This window comes from Engraulis encrasicolus, chromosome 8 (genome assembly GCF_034702125.1).
Source record: "Engraulis encrasicolus isolate BLACKSEA-1 chromosome 8, IST_EnEncr_1.0, whole genome shotgun sequence".
NCBI lineage: Eukaryota > Metazoa > Chordata > Actinopteri > Clupeiformes > Engraulidae > Engraulis > Engraulis encrasicolus.
Window position 1 is genome coordinate 7,196,871 of NC_085864.1, and position 24,430 is coordinate 7,221,300.

Genomic DNA, 24,430 nt, shown 5'->3' on the forward strand with positions numbered 1-24,430 from the left:
ACTTCTTCTTTCATATGCCGCTCTCCTGCAGTCCACTTCAATAGCCAAAACTTGTGCCGTTCCTATTGCCTCTGAGAGCTCCCGGCTTGTTCCTCATTCAAATTGTTACCAGGGCTACCGTTTAAAATTTAGACGGGCAGATGATTCCTTCTCTGTCCGTGAAGAAGAGGGCGAGAAGGAGAAAAAAGTAACAAAAAGTTTTAAAAAGAAAGCAAAGAGAAGAGAGAAAAGGCTGCTCCACAGAGGTGTCCTGGCCTGGGACACTTGGAACGGGGTCTGATGAATGCTGTGATGGATTGAGAGAGAGAGATGTGTGTGTGTGTGTGTGTGTGTGTGTGTGTGTGTGTGTGTGTGTGTGTGTGTGTGTGTGTGTGTGTGTGTGTGTGTGTGTGTGTGTGTGTGTGTGTGTGTGTGTGTGTGTGTGTGTGTGTGTGTGTGTGTGTGTGTGTGTGTGTGTGTGTGTGTGTGTTTGCGTGTGTACGTAGGTGTGTGTTTGTGTGTGTGTGTTTGTGTTTGCGAGTGTGATGGATTGGGAGAGGCAAACTCAAGGCAATTTTTTCAACCTCTTTTCAGAGCTCTGCATCAGGCTATTTATTTGCACGCAGAGGGGTCATTCCATGTCAATTCACACGCCTTCCCCACATGACCCTCTCCGATTTACCCGATATCTCACATACAGGTTCCTTTTGATGTCAATTGAAAGAATACCAAGTATTAGCACCCTACGTCCAACGGTTGCGGAGATGAAGCCCTCCAAAGTTGGGGTGCCATGCCCACTTTTCAAGCCTGTGAATTGCATACAAAATTTACAAGCAGATTTTGACACCCCTGGTTTTAGTTTGAAGGAAGATACAGGCCTAAAAATCACCATGGCCCATCAATATGACCCTGTCTACCAGATTATATACTTACAAATAGCATGCCTTGATTATTTTTGGCTATATTAAGCCTTAAAAATTGAATTTGTGAAAAACGTGATGAAATGTCTTGCCATTTTGGGGTTCCAGATCATGGAAACTATGTATGCTTTGGGAATTATAATTGATTTTCCATCATATTTGGGAACTGTACAGTGTATTCCAAACAAATTAGGGCACTCAGACGTTTAATGATGGAATAGGAGGGACTCAAAAACAGCTTTGAGACAAAATGACCTTATGGTACCCTCTACTTCAGGCCTCAAATTAACCATGTGGGCACTTGATGACTGGAACGTCCTTTTAACCCCATGTACAGTAGCACTATATCAAACATTCAAGCTTGGAAAAACCTTGTTTTTCAAAGTTCTTCATATTAATCTTGGCCTTCAAAGTACCGTATATTACCAAATAGTAGCCCGGGCGTTTATTTCACAAAATCGATTTGGAGACCGGGCGTTTAAAAGAAGCAGGCGGTTATTTGCACAAGGCTCTTATTTATTTTTGCACCAGCCTGCACCAGGCCATTATTTGGTTACAATGGTTACTGTCCAGTATTTTTTGTACAAAAAATATTAAATGTAAAAGCTATTGTAAACATATCAATATTGTATCAATAAACAAGAAATCAACATGAGGTAGGCTATCAAAAGACAGGAGATCAACAAGGCCTCAACATGGCAGTAGTGCAACAATTGTCAAATAGAATAGCAATACTAAAAATAAATACACTTTTTAAATAAAGCAGCAAATAAAATTATGGTACCAAGTTTTTTTCAAATTATCCAAATAACAGCCGGTGGGCGGCTATTTGGACATAGGCGGTTATTCGGAAGAGGCGGTTAATTCACAAAATGGGGTCAGACCCTGGGCGGCTATTAGGACATGGGCGGTTATTTGCCCAAGGGCGTTTATTTGGTAATATACGGTATATGTTTTTGTCTATGTCTTATCACAGTGTCTGTTTTGTCTGCTGCCATCTGCTGGTCAAAGAACGTAACAACAGTGCAATGTAAGAAAACAAAAGGGGCTGAAAAATCTTGCCCATAATAAAGTAACCTAGAAATCTAGACGCCCCTAGGGGTTAAGCTCGCTAGGCTACCAATAAAGCACTTTAATTCTACAGCAGTATATTGCTATATAATAATTATGATTTTAACAAGCATTATGCAGAATGCTCAATCATGATTACATTTCTACCAGGACACACCCACCCCCATGTCTTGTAGAAATGTACTGCAGGGTTGAGGCCATCTTGGGACTGGCATCATGATTGAGCATTAAGCAGTCACACTTAGGAAATTATTTGAACTAGAAATATTCATCATGCTTGTTTAAATCATAATTAATATATAGCAATATACTGTGTAATTACAGTGCTTTATTTGTAAATTATGGGCAAGATTTCCCAGCCCCTTTTGTTTTATAACATTACGCTGTTGTTACTTTTTTAGACCAGCAGATGGCAGCAGACAAAACAGACACTGTGATAAGATATAGAGAAAAACATATACTTTGAAGGCCAAGATTAATATGAAGAACTTTGAAAAACAAAGTTTTTCCAATCTGGAATGATTGATACACTGCTACTGTACATGGGGTTAAAAGGGCGTTCCAGTCATCAAGTGCCCACATGGTTCATTTGAGGCCTGAAGTAGAGGGTACCGTAAGGTAATTTTGTCTCAAAGCTGTTTTTGAGTCCCTCCTATTTTATCTTTTAAAGTCTGAGCGCCCTAAATATTTTGGGATACACTGTACAGTTCCCAAATATGATGGAAAATCAATTATAACTCCCAAAGCATACATAGTGTCCAAGTTCTGGAACCCCAAAATGGCAAGACTCTTCATCACGCTTTTCACAAATTCAGTTTTTAAGGCTTAATATAGCCAAAAATAATCAAGGCATGCCATTTGTAAGTACATAATCTGGTAGACGGGGTCATATTGAGGGGCCATGGTGATTTTTAGGCCTGTATCTTCCTTCAAACTAAAACCAGAGGTGTCAAAATCTGCTTGTAAATTTTGTATGCAATTCACAGGCTTGAAAAGTGGGCATGGCACCCCAACTTTGGAGGGCTTCATCTCTGCAACCGTTGGACGTAGGGTGCTAATACTTGGTATTCTTTCAATTGACATCAAAAGGTACCTGTATGTGAGATATCGGGTAAATCGGAGAGGGTCATGTGGGGAGATTCTAGGGAATCATGTGAATTGACATGGAATGACCCAGAGGGGGGCAGTCTATAGACCTAGATCCCTGTGTCCCTGTGTGTGCGTGCGCATGTGTGTGCGTGCGTGCACATGTGTGTGTGTCCGTGTCCCTGTGTGTGTGTGTGTGTTTGTCCCTGTGTGTGTGTGTGTGTGTGTGTGTGTGTCCCTGTGTGTGTGTGTGTGTCCCTGTGTGTGTGTGTGTGTGTCTGTGTCTGTGTCTGTGTGTGAGTGTGTGTCCCTGTGTGTGTGAGTGTGTGTCCCTGTGTGTGTGTGTGTGTGTGTGCATTCGTTTGTGTGCGTGTGTCTGTCAGTGTCAGGCTCGTCTCCTCATGCAAATGCGTTGGCATAACAAGCTCCTGGATGGCCTCCTGTTGCCACGGCACTCAGATCCGTCAGATCAGACGGTGTGTGTTCTGCCAGGACACTGGCATGCGGTGTGTGTGCATGCGTGTGCGTGTGTGTGTGTGTGTGTGTGTGTGTGTGTGTGTGTGTGTGTGTGTGTGTGTGTGTGTGTGTGTGTGTGTGTGTGTGTGTGTGTGTGTGTGTGTGTGTGTGTGTGTGTGTGTGTGGGTCGAGACAGCAGGAAGAGTTCGTCTGAGTCTTGATCTGAATGCATTTCCTGAGTGTGTCATTTCAATGACTTCAACAGTGATGCTATGGTTTCATAAGAGGCCGTCTGCTTTAAAAGGGGCCTCACTTAACAGTGACTTCCTTGAAAGGTAGAGGAGAGGAGAAGAGAGTAGAGGAGAGCAGGGGAGGGTGGGGAGAGGAGAGGAGGGGAGTGTGGGGAGAGGAGAGGAGAGTAAAAGGGGCTTGCTTTGCAGTGACATCTATGAAAGCAGCCAATGACGTTATTTCCAACCTACTTGTTGTGTCTTCGAGGTGTTGACGGACTCCAGCTAGGCTGTAATCGTCCCTTCATCTGAGGGTGACACTTTTCTTTCTCTCTCTCTGTCTCTCTCTCTCTTTCTTTCCTTCCTCTGCCTCTTTGAGTGATGAAAACCTGTATGCTTCTTCTTTCTCTTCTTTCCCTCCTCCTTTTCAACAGCACGCTCCTTCTGGCTTAGTCCGTCATGCAGGAGAGTGGTTGGAAAGGACACAAAAATAACAGGATACACAATTATATATGCTATGGATGAATTAGGCTCAATCTTGTGAAAGCCAAAAAAAGGAAGAATCGTAACGTGTTATGTAACTGGTAGCTTTTCATCTGTCGTAAAAATACACTGTGCTATACACCACTCTTTTTTCCGTTTTAGTGAAAGGCAGCATGTGCTGAAGAGCAGGCCGTACTCTAGGGCTGTTAACTTTTATTTCCACAGGGAATACTGTCTGCAGAGTGGGGAGTGGGGAGTAGGTGTGTGTGTGTGTGTGTGTGTGTGTGTGTGTGTGTGTGTGTGTGTGTGTGTGTGTGTGTGTGTGTGTGTGTGTGTGTGTGTGTGTGTGTGTGTGTGTGTGTGTGTGTGTGTGTGTGTGTGTGTGCGCGCGCGTGCGTGTCTGAAAAAGTGTCCTTCCCTCCTCGGAGTTATCTGCCTCACAGCCAGGAGCCGTTCTGTGTGCATAATCAGGTTTCTGCATTAATTATTTCACAGACAATTTAATTACTTATGTTGTTGTCATACTTTTAATCATGTATGATAAAAAAATGAATCATTCATCCGTTTATGTTGAGTCACATTGGGTGGGAATAGCCATGTTTTGCATGTACAGTTTTGCAACCTCTCAAATTCTCAGACAATTACAAGACACTTGTATTTTTATTCCCTACTATACTGTCATATTTATTCATGTTGGAGTTTAGTATGGACACTAAGAAGGCTTTGCAAGGGCTGTAAAAGGATTCTGCTGTCTCTCTTTTGCATTCAGAATAAAAAGAAAAAAGCCACACGTACAAACTCATAACAAACTCTGGAATGTCTCTCCAGGTGGTTTTTGCAGGCAGATCGCTCTTTCATCGAAAATCCATAAGTCAGCTTCTGGCTGGTGGGCAAAAAGGCTTCTTCATTTTCCCTGTCGCTCGGTCTCGGCACTGTAGAAACGCTTCTCCGCATTCTTTGTCTGGGGATCCTGGAGGGTAGGGTGGGGCAAAGGGAGGAGAAGAGAGGAGTGGAGAGGAGAGGGGGGACAGGAGCTTGGGGTGAAAAAGGAGAGGTGCATGATAGAGAGATGAACGGATGGGAAGGGAAGAGAAGAGAAGAGAGGAGTAGGAGGAGGTGCAGGTCATAGGGAGGGGAGGGGGAATAGGACCTCGGGGGAGGTGGGGTGGAGGATGAAGGTATAAAGAGGAGGAAGGGAAGAGAAGAGAGGAGGGGGAGGAGGAGGAGGAGGAGGAGGAGGAGGAAGGGAAGAGAAGAGAGGAGGGGGAGGAGGAGGAAGAGAAGGGGGGTGCAGGTCACAGCCTCAGGCCTGTTTGGTCTCCCCATCCCATCGTGTTCAAACAGGTTCAGGTATTTGTCAAATAGAGGCGCTGAATGCTCTGGAACCCCCCACCATAATAACAGCTATGTCGCTCTCAGAGCCCCTCTCAGACATTCTTTCCCTTTCTTTCTTTTCTTTCCTTTTCGTGTTTTGTCGACGACCACATAAGTGCAGTGGTGTGAACGAAACGTGTCATCCTTAACCGAGGCATGCAATCTTTGATTTCCTCACTGGATTTCTCAAACAAGAAGGGCGACGGTGTCATCTGAGCAGGAACAGACATTGTAAGACAAAGCCCTTAACCCAACAAAGCTTCAAATGACAGCCCTCCTCAGCCCCCACCTTAACTATTAACAGAGGAGTTACAGTTGTGTTTTGTGGCGCCATCTTGATTTAGAAATGTGTACGTGTGCCTTACATGCATCGCTATACCTGCACTGGAGGGTTAAAAACAAAACCTGTTTTGAGCAGGTGAACGTGGAATTTCAGAAAGAGCAACCCAAGCCGAGTCGCATCCATAGAGTGGGGCCTAGAACATGATCCATAGCAGGCCTGCGAGGCAAGGACTCTCTCTCTCTCTCTCTCTCTCTCTCTCTCTCTCTCTCTCTCTCTCTCTCTCTCTCTCTCTCTCTCTCTCTCTCTCTCTCTCTCTCTCTCTCTCTCTCTCTCTCTCTCTCCTCCAGCTGTTCTCCATGAGAGCTTGTGTTCCACCACCATTGCATCCCGGCCCCAAACACGCCTCAGGCAGAAAGACAGAGAGGGAGGGAGGTGGGGAGAGAGAGGGGGGCCGGGGGGGTGTATGTCGACAAAAGGATTGAGAGATGGAGGGTGGGGCACTTGAGACAGCAGACCTGTGGAGTGGAAAACAACAGTCATGTATCCCACAATGCATTCTGGGTGTGTTTCTTTCAATTATCGTGCCCTGTGTCGCCCCTTTCCATCTCTCTGCTAATTTAGTGCTTTCACCAACGTTCCTCCAACGCTGCTCCAATGCATTCTCAACCACTCAGATGAAACGGCATTGTTTTTGTCTCTATAGCAGCAATATAACGTATGGCAGTGATTTGGTACTTTTGATAGGTGGCAGTTTGTTTTGCCCACTCCTTCCATGAATGCCACTGGGTGGTACGGGGGTGGAGTTCGGGGGTGACAGGCCCTGTTTTCAGGAGGGTCTTGTGGTGTTTGGCCACATGTTTTACGAGAGCCCACTTAAAGGGGTGGCATTAAGAGGCTGGTGGCATCTTCTGAATGCCAGGCATCTCCCTTATGCCAGGGTTGCCAGATGAGACGGATGATTTCCAGCCCCCCAAAATGCTCAAAACCCGCTTGGAGGCATAAAGTCCAGCCCAGTTTTAACTACATTCTGTTGATTTCTGTGTCCATAAATCTGTAGAAAAACCTGCCCGATTGACTTTTTTTTACACTTTTTACCCGCAGATGGTCATTCTAAACAGCCCAATTGGGCGGGAAACAGTCCAATCTGGCAACAGTGCCTGATGCCACTCTGTGGTCTCCAGTACCACACAATGAGCCTCTGTCTTCCCCCGCCGAGAGGTGGGAGGCAAGAATGCTCCCCCTGGTTTTTACATGTCATTAGCTACATTAGCGCTCCCTATTGTAAACAGCACTTACGGTAAACACCACACAGGCTGCATGCCCATGGGCTTTAGTGGTGGATCTTTGAGTGTTCTTCTCCTCCTTCTTTTTTTTCTTCTTCTTCTTCTTCTTCTTCTTCTTCTTCTTCTTCTTCTTCTTCTTCTTCTTCTTCTTCTTCTTCTTCTTCTTCTTCTTCTTCTTCTTCTTCTTCTTCTTCTTCTTCTTCTTCTTCTCATTTTCTTGCTTCTTCCTCCATGCCCCTAAGGCCTGAAGGTCCAGGAGATGTAAGATAGTTACTAATAAAAAGAGTCATCTCGGTGCTGGGTCATATGATGGGAGAGCGTTATCTTCCGTCTTCACATGCCCGGAGCAAGGTTGCCCTCATTTTCAGAGAGAGAGAGAGAGAGAGAGAGAGAGAGAGAGAGAGAGAGAGAGAGAGAGAGAGAGAGAGAGAGGACGGAAGACAAGAGGAAGATATATGTATTAGATATATAGGAAAGCGAGGGCAATAACAAAATAAAGGTATAAATAGAGGGCAAGAGGAAAGAGAGGAGAGAAGAGCAGTGAGACAGAGACAGTGAGAATGACTTTGCAGATTTCCAGCCATTTTGAATAATCTGGGATGGCACGGCGTGGCGTGGTGTGGCGAGAGATACTTTGCATCAGTTCAGGGAGGTCAGGCCGATTAGACATGAAATGTTCCCGCTCGCCCTGAGAACTCGTTTCATTTATTGACACAGTATACACAAGCGGAGGAAATGGTGGGAAAAGACACAGACTGACAGCGTGTGTGTGGTTTGCGCATATTGGTTTATTTGTGTGCGTAAATTGGTTTATGTGTGTGTGTGTGCTTGCGTGAGTGTGTGTTCGTGTGTGTTCTGTGCATTTGCCCGTGCTTTTGCATAGTGTTTGTGTGTACATTGTGTGTGTGTGCACGCTGTGTGTGTGCGTGAGAGCTGGTGTAAACAGTGTGAATACAGCAGGGCTTCTGAAATGAAAAGCCAGCCTTGTGAAAGCCAGCTGCTCAGCACAGCACATCTCTCGCTCCCAGACTGTCATCCGCCATCACTGGAGGGGGGGTGTCAATTTCCACCAAAAAACTCTACCTGTGGTGTGTGTGTGTGTTTGTGTGTGTGTGTGTGTGTGTGTGTGTGTGCGTGTGCGTGTGTGAGTGCGTGTGTGTGTGTGCGTGCGCGTGCGTGCGTGCGTGCGTGCGTGCGTGTGCGTGCGTGTCTGTTTGTCTGTCTGTCATTGGAGACAGTGTTAGCTTCCACCAACCCATTGCATAGCTTGTCACCATTTCACCCCCCTGAGAAATACACCTCATGCACCCCTCACCTCTCTCTCTCCATTTCTCTCTCTCTCTCTCTCTCTCTCTCTCTCTCTCTCTCTCTCTCTCTCTCTCTCTCTCTCTCTCTCTCTCTCTCTCTCTCCCCCTCTCTATCCCACGCCTTCATGTGCCCTCTCTGTCCTCCTCCTGTCTCCCATATCTCAATTTATCGATCTGATTTATCTATGTTTTTTACACTCTCTTTCTCTCCACCTTTCCCACTCCTCTTGTACTCTCATTTCCTCCCCTCGGTGTACTCCATCTCTGTCTCCCCCTTCCTACTTCTCTCTTCCTCCTTTTCTATATCCCCCTCTTCTTCCCTTCAGTTCCAGTCTCTCTCTCTCTCTCTCTCTCTCTCTCTCTCTCTCTCTCTCTCCTCCACTGGGCTTCTAGACGCTCTTCATCACCCCTGTGCCCCACAAAAGGGCTGCCGCTTGTTGCCCGGGGAACCATTAGAGAATTTCTCTGTATTTGCACTTTTCTAAGGTTCCTGCAGGTTCACATAACCCCGGATACTCTGTCTCTCTTTGCACACACACACACACACACACTTTTCTCACTGGCCCTGCAGGTTCGCATAACCCCATACTTTCATACACACACACATGCACGCACGCGCGCGCACACACACACACGCACGCACATGCACTTGCGCACACACACATGCGCACGCACGCACACACACACAGGCGCGCGTGCGCACGCGCACACACACAGACACACACACACACACACACACACACACACACACACACACGCACACACACACACACACACACACACACACACACACACACACACACACACACACACACACACACACACACACACACACACAGCATATCCCTTTTCCCCTGCAGTGAAGGACAGAAATGTCTATTTTCAGCAAAATAAATGAATTAATTAATAAAATGGCAATTGGGCACAAACAGACTTAGGCACACAGATAGATATACTTGTTTCCCTGCGGTGAAGGACAGAAATGTCTATTTTCAGCAAAATAAATTAATTAATACACATAATAGATAGATGAGGTCATCACCCACCCAATTCCTCAACTCACAACCTCCCTCCAGTCCACATCACTCACGCACACTTTCAAACATGTCTGTTTGCATTCTCATTTTTTAGTAAATTCGTCTTTTTAAAAGCATTTTTTTTGTAAATTCACACACACAGTACAGCACAGCACAACGCAATGCATTGCAGCGCAACGTAGGCAAACGCTGCGCAACAGCGCAATGCAGCGCAACGCAGCATAAAGGCTGATGCATAGTCACGCGGTGCCGATTGCGGGGTAAAGCATAGACGTACTGTCAGCGGGGGGTATTGCCTCATAGTCGACCTACATGCGAATGCGTGCGAAAGGGCGTGGTGTTTTTTTTTTTCCCGCCGAAAATTCAAGAGTGGGGCAAGGGGGGAGGGAGGAGGAGATTTTAATGACGTCAATTCACCTCCGTGACAACAGGGGGCGAACTAACTCATTCAGTTGAGCCCAGTCCCTAGAATGAATCACAAAGCTAATCAGCTGGCTATGTAAAACGTAATATTCCACTAGTAGCCTACTTCTAAAAGTTGGGGCATAATTAGATGGTACAACATCAGTTTATTTTTGGTCAAGTACTACATGAGATTAAATGCAAGACAAACGCCATTTTAAAAGACAATAGACAGCATGAATGGCCATTCACACCTGGGGCCTAGTAGTAGCTAGCCAGCTAAATCAGTCATTACAAACTCAAAGCTAGTTGACTAGCCACCTGAAACGTAATTCTACCACTAACAAAGAGGCTTCTTGCTATTAATTTAAAAAGTTGTGGCGTAATTAGACATGAATGATAGCATACAAGATTCTCTCTTTATTCATGTTTTACAGTTCAGGTGGTTAAAATGCCAAACAAAAGCCGTTTTAAATACAATACATCTAATGGCCATATTAACAGCTAGCTTAGCAACTGTCAGCCAAACCCATTCACTCTACAGGACATTAGCGAACCCTGTTTTAGAAGCTAGCTAGCCACACTACTTGTACTATATACTGTATCAACAAAGAGGCTTCTTGCTATTAATTTAAAAAGTTGTGGCGTAATTAGACATGGATGATAGCATACAAGAGTCTCTCTTTATTCATGTTTTACAGTTGAGGTGGTTAAATGAAACAAAAGCCATTTTTAAATACAATAGATAGCCTATCTAATTAACAGCTAGCTTAGCAACTGTCAGCCAAACCCATTCAAACTCTACAGGACATTAGCGAACCCTTTTTTAATGAGCTAGCTGCCACACTACAAAAGAACAAAGAGGCTTCTTTGCTACTACCATACTACAAACATATCATTTCCATGATGGCCTTTTATGGATATTTCTAATTGATTTTTTGGAAGTTGTACTACTGAAATAAAAAACAGTTTCTCTTCTCCCTGTCAAGTAAACTCCAGTGATTTCCTGCCAAGTCATCTGCATCGTGTTTTTCGTTTTCCTTCAAACCTCCGCGGTAGGGTAGAAGAATAGAACACAACTGACCTATCAGGGCTGAGTTCCCCCCGGACTGCCGTAAGCGCATTGACCAATCACCGTCTTCAAGCATAGCTCAGCTCACGGACATTTCAGCCTGGGAGAAACATGCGTGTACTGCAGCCAGGGGTCGTTTTGTCGCTGCACAGGGGGGCGCTGTGGCTCATTCTCTGTGCAGAACCCCCGCGAACGCGCGACTCTAAACCCCCCTTAACACAACACAACAGAAAACAGCACAGCACAGCACAGCACAGCACAGCACAGCACAGCACAGCACAGCACAGCACAGCACAGCACAGCACAGCACAGCACAGCACAACACAACACAACACAACACAACACAACACAACACAACACAACACAGCACAGCACAGCACAGCACAGCACAGCACAGCACAGCACAGCACAGCACAGCACAACATACTATAAATTCATAAGGGTACATTTGAGAGAGTCCGCTGACAGCACAGACAGCACAACACAACACAACCCAACGTATATAAATTCACGAGGGCACATTTAGTATTTGAGTGAATCCTCTGCCAGCACAGCACAGCGCAGCACAGCACAGCAGCCTGTTTCTATTTCTGCTCCTGTTCGTCGGTGTGATCTCTTCCCCCTGTGAAGTGCCGGGAAGTAACTCACATTTTTCATTCCTCTTCAGAGTGAAGAGTGCTGCAGTACATGGGGTACGGGGTGGATTTGGGAGAGACTGTGTGTGTGTGTGTGTGTGTGTGTGTGTGTGTGTGTGTGTGTGTGTGTGTGTGTGTGTGTGTGTGTGTGTGTGTGTGTGTGTGTGTGTGTGTGTGTGTGTGCGCGCGCGTTCGGGTGGGCGTGCGGGCATGCGTGCGCGTGTGTGAGTGTTGATGGTGAGGTGGGGGGGGGCGGGGGGTGTTAGGATGATGACTGGTCCTGTGTGTGTGTGTGTGTGTGTGTGTGTGTGTGTGTGTGTGTGTGTGTGTGTGTGTGTGTGTGTGTGTGTGTTAGATAGGTTATGAAGAAAGGGGGAGGAAAAGAAATCGGGTCAGTTTACATAACAGCTCCCCACTACTCCTCTCCTTCCTCCTACTCTACTCTTCACTACTCCACTTTGAGCTGGAGTGCTTATGTGGAAAATGCAGAGGCAGGCCCTACTACCACTCTACTACAGTCTCTCTCTCTCTCTCTCTCTCTCTCTATATATATATATATATATATATATATATATATATATATATCTCTCTCTCTCTCTCTCTCTCTGTCTTTCTTTACCTCTATCGCTCTCTTTCTCCCCCTCTTTACCTCTCACTCACTTGTCCTCTCTCTCTCTCTTTCATACTTTTCAATCTTCCATCTCTTTTTTCCATCTCTCTGTCCCTCTTTACCTGTTTATTTTCTCTCTCTTTCTCCCCCCCCCCTCTCTCTATCTTACTCTTTCTCTCTCTGCTGCTGCCTCAGTTTCGCACAGACACAGACAATACTCCTGAGGGGCTCTCCCTCTCTGAATAAAAAAAAAATAGACAGAAGCCCATGTCCACCAAAATAGAACAATAATGGAGAAGGAAGACAGAGGTGGAGGCAGAAAAGCACCCCCTGCATGCGTCACTGCATCACTTCATCTTTAGGACCAATCACAGCTCAGATGGGCTATGATTGACACTTCCAGTATGGAATCTGATTGAAAGCAATGACAAGTAGGAGGGTTCCCAGAGCTGCTATAAGGCACCTCAGATGCTCACTATGGCATAGGGGGCAAGCAGAAAGACCCATTTCCTCCCACCTAATGGCATAGCTCATAGAGAGAGACAGAGAGAGTGAGTGTATGTATGTGTGGGTGGGTGCGTACGTGGGTGCGTGCATGTGTGTGCATGCATGCATGGGTGTACTGTGTATGTGTGCGTGCGGGCGGGTGTGTGTGTGTGTGTGTGTGTGTGTGTGTCTGTGTGTGTGTGTGTGTCTGTGTGTCTGTCTGTGTGTGTGTGTGTGTGTGTGTGTGTGTGTGTGTGTGTGTGTGTGTGTGTGTGTGTGTGTGTGTGTGTGTGTGTGTGTGTGTGTGTATGTGTGTGTGTGCACGCATGTGTGTGTGTGCATGCTCGGGTGAACGGTGTGTGTGTGTGTGTGTGTGTGTGTGTGTGTGTGTGTGTGTGTGTGTGTGTGTGTGTGTGTGTGTGTGTGTGTGTGTGTGTGTGTGTGTGTGTGTGTGTGTGTGTGTGTGTGTGTGTGTGTGTGTGTGTGTGTGTGTGTGTGTGTGATTGTGTGTCTGTGTGTGTACTGTGTGTGTGTGCGTGCGTGCGTGCGTGTGTGTGTGTGCGCGTGTGCGTGTGCGTGTGCGTGCGCGTGCGCGCGTGTGTTTGTGTATATTTTTGTCCATTCAGCAGATGATGATGGATATTGTTTATTTTAGGGCGCCTGCCTGGTTATGTAGCCAAGGTAGACTAGCTGGAGGCTGAACGGAGGCTCTGGCCTTGATAATAATACACTGAAACCTTCTGCCACGCACACACACACACACACACACACACACACACACACACACACACACACACACACACACACACACACACACACACACACACACACACACACACACACACACACACACACACACACACACACACACACACACACACTGAAGCTTCTATTCCGTTCACATACCCAGGCTTTGTGTGGCTTTGCGCTTTATTACAAAAATACATCTGGATTGTTTGTGTTGTTGTAGTGGGCAGTAGCAAAATATGATGTTGTCTTTGTTGCGCCCACTTATAGTGATATGTGATACCTGTAGTGGTTTTACATTGACTCCTTTCTGACCACATCTCCCTCATGCACTCTCTCTCTCTTTCTCTTTCTCCCTCTCTCTCTCTCTCTCTCTCTCTCTCTCTCTCTCTCTCTCTCTCTCTCTCTCTCTCTCTCTCTCTCTCTCTCTCTCTCTCTCTCTCTCTCTTTCTCTTTCTCTTTCTTGTCTATCACACTCAAACATCCAGTGTATCGTACTCCCATGGACACACATGTTCTTTTCTATGGGCATTCTCTCTGTCTGTCTTGTCTTTCACTCTCATTCCTTCTCTTTCTCTGTCTCTCTCCCTCCACCCCTTTGAGAGGCATCTTGTGCTGTCAGTAGCAGTAGGTGTGGTGTGTGTAGGCTATATCTCAGCCACAATCAGGCCTGTCTGGTGGCGGGGAGGGCCAGTGACGGCAGCTAGACACTGCTCTGTGATAGAGGCCCCACTGCGACGACCACCCCACCTCTGCAGTCACCACACACGCACACACACACACACACGCACGCACACACACACACACACACTCACATACACATACATACATACATACATACATACATACATACAGGCATGTGCACATGCATGTGTCCTCTGCATGCACACACGCACACACACACTCACAGGCAGACAGTTTTTTCTAGTGACACCTTGTATGTCATCTCGCTTGCTCTCATCTCTTTGTATTTATGTATTTCCCTCGCTGTTCTACAAAAGGGACCTCCTCCATCATCTTATCTCCTTCATCCACAGCCTCGTTTAGCCACACTACCCTGCTCTAAAGTATACACTCACTCACTCACTCACTCACTCACTCACTCACTCACTCACTCACTCACTCACTCACTCACTCACTCACTCACTCACTCACTCACTCACTCACTCACTCACTCACTCACTCACACACTCACACACTCTCACACACTCACACAGACACTCAAACACACACTCTCTCACACACACACACACACTCACACGTGACTCATGTATTCCTTCACACATTCACTCCCTCACTCACAGATTCATTCATTCATTCATTCATTCATTCATTCATTCATTCATCTAGACAGGCACTCGCTCATTCTCTCTCTCTCTCTCTCTCTCTCTCTCTCTCTCTCTCTCTCTCTCTCTCTCTCTCTCTCTCTCTCTCTCTCTCTCTCTCTGTCCGTCAGCCATAAGTCCACTCTCTTATCACCCCATCTCTCAACATCTGACTTTCTCTCTTCTCTCCCTCCCTCTCTCTATCTCTCTCTCCCCCCTCCCTCCCTCCTGCTATCTGACGGAGAGGCGATGGATGCCTCGTGCCCTATAATGGGATTAAGATAAAGAGAGGAGGCTGCTGCTGCTGCTGCTGCATTATGGCATTTTACACAGCAAACAAAGCTGATCAAACTCATCTCAGCTCTTACTGCAGTGTCAAATTGCCAAGTCCAGTCACTGTCATGCTGTATAGTCAAGGCAGAGCCAGGGCCAGCGCACAAGGGGACAGAGGAAAGGACAGAGCAGGGCTGCACACTAGGGGACAGAGCGAAAGCACAGCACAAATAGATGAAGTCATAACCCAGCAATTCCCCAGCTTCCCTCCATCTAGTCCACATCACTTACGCACACTTTCAAACACATCTCTGTGCATTGCCATTTTTGGCAAATTCACCTTTGTTTTTGTCATTTTTAGTCAAGTCACCATTTTTAGTATTTTCTTTAGTAAATTCACTTTTAAACTTCAAAGGCGATGGCTCCTCGGTATGGAGATGCACATGACCATATTTGGTATTTCAGTGAGAGTAGCGGAAAGGACAGAGCAAGGTACAGCGCAAGTACAGAAGTCACAGTACAGCTGTTAGCGCAAGGGACATGGAAACAGGGTGGTGTGTGTGGTGTGTGTGGTGTGGCGCGGCCCTTAATGTACCGTACAAAAACGGGCACCTTGCCCTTGGGGACCCAAGTTCGAGTCCGTCTTGGGTCATTTTCAAACCTCACCCCATCTCTCTCTCTCTCTCTCTCTCTCTCTCTCTCTCTCTCTCTCTCTCTCTCTCTCTCTCTCTCTCTCTCTCTCTCTCTCTCTCTCTCTCTCTCTCTCTCATCTGGTAGTATCTAAGTTTTAACTACTAATTAATATTTAACACCAGATTCAGTGCAATGGTTTATTGGCTTGAGAGAGGAGGCCATTAGGCCCAAACAAAAACAAAATTAAAAAAGGAAATACCTTTTAAAAAGATGGGAAAGGGACAGAGCACAGTGTAAGGGACAACAGAAGAGACATTGCAATGTGTGGCACAAAGTCGGGAGCTTGCAAGGAGAGTGCAAGTCGACAGAGTGTTGTACCACTGAAGGGACAGGGGACATGCTGCAGGGACCAACAGAGCAAGGGACAGCAGTAGATGCATACAGAAAGGCACAATATATAACATTTCCTGACCTTATGAGTGACGCATTGGCAGGAGTGACATTCAGTGTGTGTGTGTGTGTGTGTGTGTGTGTGTGTGTGTGTGTGTGTGCGTGCGCGTGCGCGTGCGTGTGCGTGCGCGTGCGCGTGTGTGCGTGTGCGTGTGTGTGTGTGCACGCCTGTCTTCATATCAGATGAATGCCTACTGACATTCACACTGTAACCACTGGGGTTCATTTGACTCTGAGTGCGAAGAAAAAGTTGCAAAGACAGCAATGTGGTTTCCCTCTGTTGGTTTTACTTTATGAAAGTGTGTGCATTTATCTGTATGAGATTTTCTTTGTGTGGGAGGGGGGGCTGTTGGGTGTGTTTGTGGTGTAGGGGTATATTTGGATTGTGTAGGCCTATGCGTGGTGGTTCAGTGCGCAATTACTGTATCTGTACAGTGTGTTTTAACTGTGTGTGAGTAGGGGTGAGTTGGTGGGTGTCTGTGCGTGTGTGCGAGTAAGCCTACGTCTGTCTATATGTACAGTATATCTCTATGTGTGTGTGTCTGTATGATGAATAGTAGCGACCACAGATTGCCCATATAAGAGCTGCACTCTGGCTGACGCAGGGTTGTAGTGGGAGAAGAGGGTGTGGGATGGGTGGGTGAGTTGGCAGCAGCAGCATGTTTCATTTGGGGAGGGGTAGCTCTCGTCTCATCTCAGGGGGCTCTCATGGGCTCACTGTGGCCCCTTCATGTGTGTGGTCCACACCGTACCACTATAGTCCTACATTATACCACAGCTCAGCATTCAGCTCAGTACAGCACAGCTCAGCCTTTTTACTCTCTTCATCTTTTCATCTTTGCTACATCTGTTTCCTCTTTTTTTCATCTTTCACAAAGTCTACTTTAATTCATTCTCAGAAAGAATCATTGGTGGCCTATCTTGCACTGACATATATATACACACACTAGCTAATAGGGATGCAAACGATTAATAATCGACTTTAATCGATAATCGACTTTAATCGATCAATTCATCGACTTTAATCGATCAATGCATTAATCGATTAAAAAACGTTAATCGCAATTTATCGACAATTCAACTGACAAGAGACCCAGGTGAAATGGGCATGTGAAGAGTGTGTGTGAAGAGGGGTGTGAATAGTGGGAATATTTAAATCACCTTTGGATTAAAGAACTGAAATGGAATTAATTTGAATGAGGTATTTTATCTCAATTTTTAATTACAATTTTTAGATTTAGTAAAAATAAGTCTCAGACATTTAGACTTCGGGGGGAAAACGCAGCTTATCAATTAATCGTAAGTCGATCGGTAAGGCTATCAACTAATGATTAATGAATTAATCGATAATTTGCATCCCTAATAGCTAAGATACATGTTTCTGCACACGCACACGCACGCACGCACGCACACACACACACACACACACACACACACACACACACACACACACACACACACACACTGTTGAACCTTGAGCAGACCTCAGGATAATCATATGCATAGAAATACTGTGTGGTGAAGCGAGTTTTAACAAGACATATTCACTGAGTCCGCCTCACATTATTTCCCAAATGTGTTCTGTTTCCTGAAATGAAAATAACCCAGTTCCTCTCTCTCTCTCTCTCTCTCTCTCTCTCTCTCTCTCTTTGTCTCTCCTTCTCTCTCTCTCTCTCTCTCTCTCTCTCTCTCTCTCTCTCTCTCTCTCTTACAGATTTGCAGTCTATTCATCCTTCAGTCCCAGTCACAGTGCCATGGCTTTTGAAATGATGCATCTTGGGCCTGATTCGCCATGCCACTGAAGTCATCGCCACGCCATCTCCGCTGGTTAGTATGGAGACCTCATAGAACAGCTCAGCTCGTATCAGCTCGGATGCATTTTAAACACATTGCTATTCCCCTAGCATAGCTGCTGCCACTTGCATATTCAGCTTGAATAATCATGCTAATTCATATGCATACTGCCTCTGAAAAAACACCTCGCTTCGTCATGAGATTAGTCTGTTGTTGTGAGATGTAAAAGAGTTGGGGAGAAGAAGAAAAAGGATGCTGTCTTGTCAGCTCTTGTCAATATTAATGCATAAGAATGGCTGTTCATTGTAGTGAGTGATGAATGGAATGCAAATGTATGTTAGCTTAGTGTTTATTTATTTTTCTCCTGTAGCCATTGGGAGCCCCCTTGCTGCAATGATTGGCGTGTGTGATGTTTTGTTAGTTGATAAGATCGTTTTTTTTTCTTTAGTAAAGCTTTGATAGACAGTTTCTCCTTATTTCATTCCTCTTTTCCTGGCTGATACTGGTGGTCGTCTTGTTGGCATTAGCTAGTTTTGTTTAATTCACATAATCATTGTTTACCTTTATTCTGAACATTCAGTGTATATTATTATTAACACTGATAAGGCAACTCTGTTTTTAACCTTTTCTTTTTTCTTCTGTAATATACTGGATGTACAGTATGTTGTTCAGTACTGTAGGGTGCTGTCCAATCACACTTCTTCAATCACACTTCCCTTTTCCCTATGTCCTGTACAGGCACAGATTACTGCATGGGCCTACCGGGCCCGGTACGAGGGCCCCTGAGGCCCATGCCTATATGTTTCCATATCTCATAGACTCTCATAGACGCATTTTATAAACCAGCAACACACATGGAGAGGGGGGGCGCTCTTTTTGTCTCGGCCAGGGGCCCATGGAATCATAATCCGTCTCTGGTCCTGTAGATGTATACTGTACCTTCTAAGCCATTTTGTGATATGACCAGTACCCCCTCACTCACTGTATCTGTTTCTCTTTCCCAATGTGACTACATGAGGTGTGCTCGCGTACCCCTAGTGGTACACGTACCCCTGGTTGGGAAACACTTCTGTAGGTGCTGAATACTATGTGTTGTGCAGTGCTGTAGGGAAGGTACTGTCCACTGACTTATATACGTCATTGGTACTGTCCCATCACTCATCCTCACTCACACTCCTTCCTCTTGTTTTCCCATCTCCTGCACCCATAGATGCTGAACAATGGGCAACGTTGAAAGCCAAAGCGGGGACCATGCCTACTACAGGGCAGGCCACGGCCACCTGTCCCGCAAGCACATGTCCCGCTCGCTACGCATCTCCAACAAGCAGTCCCGCCACGGACACCCGCACCACGGGCACCCCAACCCCCGCCACGCCGGCGGCGGAGGGGGCAAGATGGAGCACCGCAACTCGGAGACCAGCACGCGCTCCAGCAGCACGCCCAGCATCCCCCAGTCACTGGCCGACAACGGCCTGGAGCCCTTCAACGACACCAACCCGCTGTCCGACTTCAGCAGCCCCATCTGGGTGGACCGCGTGGCCATGAACCTCAGGCCTATGTCCTTCCACAACGACCAGGCTAACGTGGGGAGTGAAGGGGCGGAGGGGTGTGCTGGTAGCCCCCCTCCTGTCACCGGGTCTTGTCCAGGCGTGGGAGTAGGAGTGGACGTTCGGGGGGAGGGTGACGCGACGGGGGCTGGGGCAGGGGCGGCGGCGGCGTGCGTCCTCAGGACGAGGGACGGCCCTCGGGAGCCAGTGGCGGTGACGTTCAAGAAGCGGCGCTCCAAGTCAGCGGACATGTGGCGCGAGGACAGCCTGGAGCTGTCCCTGTCTGACCTGAGCCAGGCGCACCTGACCAGCACAGAGGAGATCGGGGACAGCCTGGGACTGGGCCTGGGTGTGTAGCATTAACTTACATTACATTGCACTTTTTAGCTGATGCCTTTATCCAAAGTGACTCATTTACAGTTACAGCTACAATACACTTATTTACAGTATTAATAGTTGTTTTAAGTACAGGGTACTTAACACCAGCAAAGAGGAGATCAGAAACGTATGTTTTTTTTCTCACACACTGGCAGATGTGTTGGAGATGACCCATGGGTCGTTAATCAGAAAAATTAGGCTCCCACACAATGATCATGTTGCGGTTTTCTTTTATTCACAACTTTTTGATCCTGATGATTCTAAACGAACGTGTTCCTAAAATGTCAACCTACAGGTGACGATGACCCAGACTTCCAGGACATGGGCCCCCACCCCCACCGCCACCGGCTGCAGTCTAGCCCACACGGCCTGCAGCTGGAGCTGGAGCTGGACCTCGGGCTGGACCCGGCGGACCGGGACCGGGCCAACTCTCTGGACGAGCTGTATGGCGGGCCGCCGCGCACCAAGAGCCCCGGGTGCCGTGCGCACACCACGGGCCGACGCTTCACCAAGTGGCACAAGGCGGCGGTGGTGACACCGGGCACAGAGGAGAGCGAGGACGACAAGATGATCTCGCCGGCGGAGGACGATAGCGGCGCGTATGGGGCCTACACGCTGCCCTGCCGGCGCTCGCACTGCCTGTCGGAGGGGCTCGCCATATACCAGGCGGCCATGTCTGCCAGCCGACGGGCTCAGACCATACAGGTGAGATCAGATCAGATGTTATTAGCAAGAATTAAATGCTGGAGATAAATTACCCTAAAAAGTGAGTAAGAGTGATTGTAATCTTGTAGAACCACTACTGCCTGACATTGTTAGCAATAATTAAATGCTGGAGTGCACTGTGGACAAATGGGGAAACACGTGGCACTGACTGTACCGATGAAGAGCATGAGCCCAGATTAACTTTTTTATCACATTGCAACATCAAAACCTCTGAAGTGTTTCGGCCATTCTTAAGTGATGAGAGGTCGCATTCCTTTTCACCAATATTCTGTATCCATTGTGACTCACCTTGGTGAGGACCTGCAGGAATCAATCAAATCCTAGAACTTCACTCCTTGGAATGACACAGTTATGCTTGTGATAAATGAGAGGATTTGCCCCAGTTTCTTGATTGTAATTTGCCCTTTCAAGTGTTAGTAAATCAGGCGTAAACAAACAGCATTCCAAACAAAGATTCTATGTGCGTCTTAGTCGGCAGCGAGATTCTGGTGCAGTTGGGATAGGGAGAGGACAGGAAGAGCTTTACATCTTTGTACTCTTTCTGGTAGATATCAATGCTAAAAAGAGTGGCTTAATATTGTGATGAACACCAGCTCAAAGGCCACTTTAATTACACTCCAGCCTCCTCACTTCACTTCAACCCATCTCCCATGGCTTATAGAGACATACAGTAATCCTGAAGTAGTTAAATGCCACTCATTATTACATGGGCTTCAGGGTTTGTTTTTGTTGCATGATATACTCGTGGAAGATTGTATGTTGATCCACTGCATAATCAGGAAGTTTGTAGCCTGACTCTCGCCAGACCCTGGTGTACAGTATTTCTGCTCAGCTTCGTGAGCTCACACAAATTCATCTGGTCAGGTTAGGAAGTTTGCCCTAACAAGCAGAAACATCCTGCCTATATCAAACAACTTCCTGCATATCATAACTAATCAGAAACAGCGGGGCTGCTGAGAGGTTATTGTGGGTCTGTCTTTTTCTCCTGTTCAGATTTGACAGAAGAGATCCCCCCTCCACCCCACCCACCCCACATCCCCTTTTTTTCCACTGTGGCACCTTCCACCGCCGAACAAAAACAAATTAATACATTTATTCATTCAGTTTGTTCTTCTGTGGCTATTATGCCACCCACAGCGAGCGAGTGATGTGTGCGTGCTTTTCCATTCGCTCCCCTGCATGAAATTGCCAGCGGCCAGAGAAGCGCCCAGGCCCCCGTCCTGCATACGTGCCATGCATGCTGCCGACAAGCTCTTACTCATCAGCATACAAGACACAGATCTGGCTTGACTAGCCCCTGATATGCCTGTGTACCCCCCCACCCCACCCCACACACACACACGCATGCATGCATTCACACACACACACTTGGAACTCCCACATTATATGACCACAGCCCAGTCTGTGAAGATCTTGAACTCAAAAAGGGAAAAAAAATCTTGGTACGTTGTATAATGAGGTCCACAGTGGACTTGCAGTGCAAAAAGGTGGGGAAATAATATTGATCTTAACAGTACTACCTGTCTTGAAATATTGATCTTTACAGTACCACCTGTCCTAAGTCTACCAGCCTCGGCTCGACTTACTGTATGTAATTGACGTGTCAATGTAGTGGGATGGGATTGGATGGGGGAAGATGGTGACAAGGCCTTTGCTTGTGCCGTGTTTTGTTGCTGGAAGCCTGTTTGTTGCCGCAGGAAGCCCTGTGTGTGTGTGTGTGTGTGTGTGTGTGTGTGTGTGTGTGTGTGTGTGTGTGTGTGTGTGTGTGTGTGTGTGTGTGTGTGTGTGTGTGTGTGTGTGCGTGCATGCGTGTGTGCGTGCGTGCGTGCGTGCGTGTGTGCGTGCATGTGTGCAAGCGTGTGTGTGCGTGCGTGCGTTTGTTGTTTTTAATGTCGGGGGACTTGTGTGCTCTGAAGTCGTCCACTGTGCGCAATGAGGAGATCTTTTGTTATGGTAATGAGCAGAAGCCGAAAAGAGAAACTGTGTGTGCATGTGTGTGTGTGTGTGTGTGTGTGCATGTGTTTTTGCGTGCTTGCGTGTGTGTGTGTGTGCATGTGTGTGTGCGTGCGAGGGGGCATGCGTGCCTAAGTGAGTGAGTTAGTGAGTTAGTGAGGCACCCGTGAGATGGGATGCACATACGAACAAGTTAGCAAGTTTCAAGAAAAAGCATGAGGTCTGCACATTTGTATAATTGTAAAAAGTTAGACTGTGTAGTTCAGTGTGTGTGTGTGTGTGTGTGTGTGTGTGTGTGTGTGTGTGTGTGTGTGTGTGTGTGTGTGTGTGTGTGTGTGTGTGTGTGTGTGTGTGTGTGTGTGTGTGTGTGTGTGTGTGTGTGTGTGTGTGTGTACTACGTTTGTGTGTGTGCAAACTGGTGTGTGTAAGCACATCTATTCATGTGAGTGCAAGACTTATCGAGAGAGGGAAATCTGCACGTGCACATGCTTGTGGGAGAGCATGATTGCATGTTTGTCAGAGAGTGTGTTTGTGCTTGTATGTGAGACCGATTCCTGCAGCATTCCCATGCATGTGTGTGCAGGAGATTGGAATTGACAACGTGAGAAGAGAAAGAGAGAGAGGAGAGAGAAAAAGGAGAGAGAGAAAGAGAAAGAAAGGGGAGAGAGATGGAGATATAGTAGAGAGAACTAGACAGAGATACAGCATTGGAGAGAGTGAGAGAGGGGTGCATGAGAGAGAGATAGAGAGATGGAGATATGGAGAGAGGCACAGAGAGAGAAAGAGAGAGAAAGAGAGAGAAAGAGAGAGACACAGAGAGAGAGAGAGAGAGAGAGAGAGAGAGAGAGAGAGAGAGAGAGAGACAGACAGAGAGAGAGAGTCCCATCTGACGCTGATGAATGGAGTGCTGGGGCACCCCGCTGCTGTCATGTGACCCTGGCAGACCCTCATAGATGGGCTCCCACTCTCTCTCCCTCCCTCTCTCTCTCCCTCCCTCTCTCCCTCCCTCCCTCTCTCATCCTCTCTCACTCCCTCCTCCTCCCTCTGCCTTTACCTCTCCCCCTCTCTGATAATTTCCCATCAGCACCCTCACACACCAACACAAACTTTCTCTCATCCTTTCCCCCCCTCTCTCTCTCTCTCTCTCTCTCTCTCTCTCTCTCTCTCTCTCTCTCTCTCTCTCTCTCTCTCTCTCTCCCTCTCTCTCTCTCCACCCATGTTAGTAGGAGCATGTGCCAAGCATACAGAGTGGCATTGTATGAGGCGGCCCTACTCTGCCCCATTCGCTTCTCTCATTCATTTCACATACACACACATGCACACACACATACAGGCTCTCACAGACTAACTAACTAACTGCTGCGGACGGGGAGCATGGGCTGGCCCCACAGGCTGGGCTTTGGGGCTTGGACCTCAGCGCTGGATCTCAGGGGCTGTTTTGTTTGCTCTCAAGGGCCGTCCTGCTAGTGCTAGCTGCTTCTGCGGGTCATGGCGAGCGGAGGCTGGATGTGTGCAGGGTTAGATTTTGTGTAGAGAGTTGCTGTACTGTTCAGTGGAGTACGTACCTGTGACCTTTTCTAAAGATGGTCCTGTCCTCGCATTCTCAGGCCACAGAGGACGGCGGAGAGGTGAGTTGAGTTGCAGAGTGGTGAGAATGTGTGCTTGTGTGAATCTGTAACTTTGTGTGGAACTGTGTGCTTAACTTCAGAGGACAGAGCAGAGGTGAGTTGCGAGTTTACAGTGTGTTGAGGTGTGTGTGTGTGCATGTGTGTGCGTGTGCATGTGTGTGTGTGATTTGAAGTGTACATGTATGCTTAACGTCTGTGTTTTGTTTACCCTGTGTTCTCTCCTCACTGGCAAACACACACACACATACACACACGCATACCC

The 24,430-nt window shown here is 47.0% G+C and overlaps 1 protein-coding gene across 3 annotated transcripts in view; it reads left to right on the top strand.

The window, feature by feature from the left end:
- tiam1b (TIAM Rac1 associated GEF 1b) overlaps positions 1-24,430 on the top strand; it is a 114,174-nt gene that overhangs the window by 30,925 nt on the left and 58,819 nt on the right. For 2 of the 3 annotated variants that reach the window (XM_063204898.1, XM_063204899.1), the window contains 4 exons: positions 17,857-17,969; positions 19,147-19,832; positions 20,157-20,566; positions 24,148-24,168. In XM_063204898.1, coding sequence (XP_063060968.1) covers positions 19,157-19,832; positions 20,157-20,566; positions 24,148-24,168 — 1,107 coding nt within the window. In that variant the 5' untranslated portion in view covers positions 17,857-17,969; positions 19,147-19,156. The remainder of the gene's footprint in view (positions 1-17,856; positions 17,970-19,146; positions 19,833-20,156; positions 20,567-24,147; positions 24,169-24,430) is intronic. The other variant, XM_063204900.1, reaches the window with a different exon arrangement.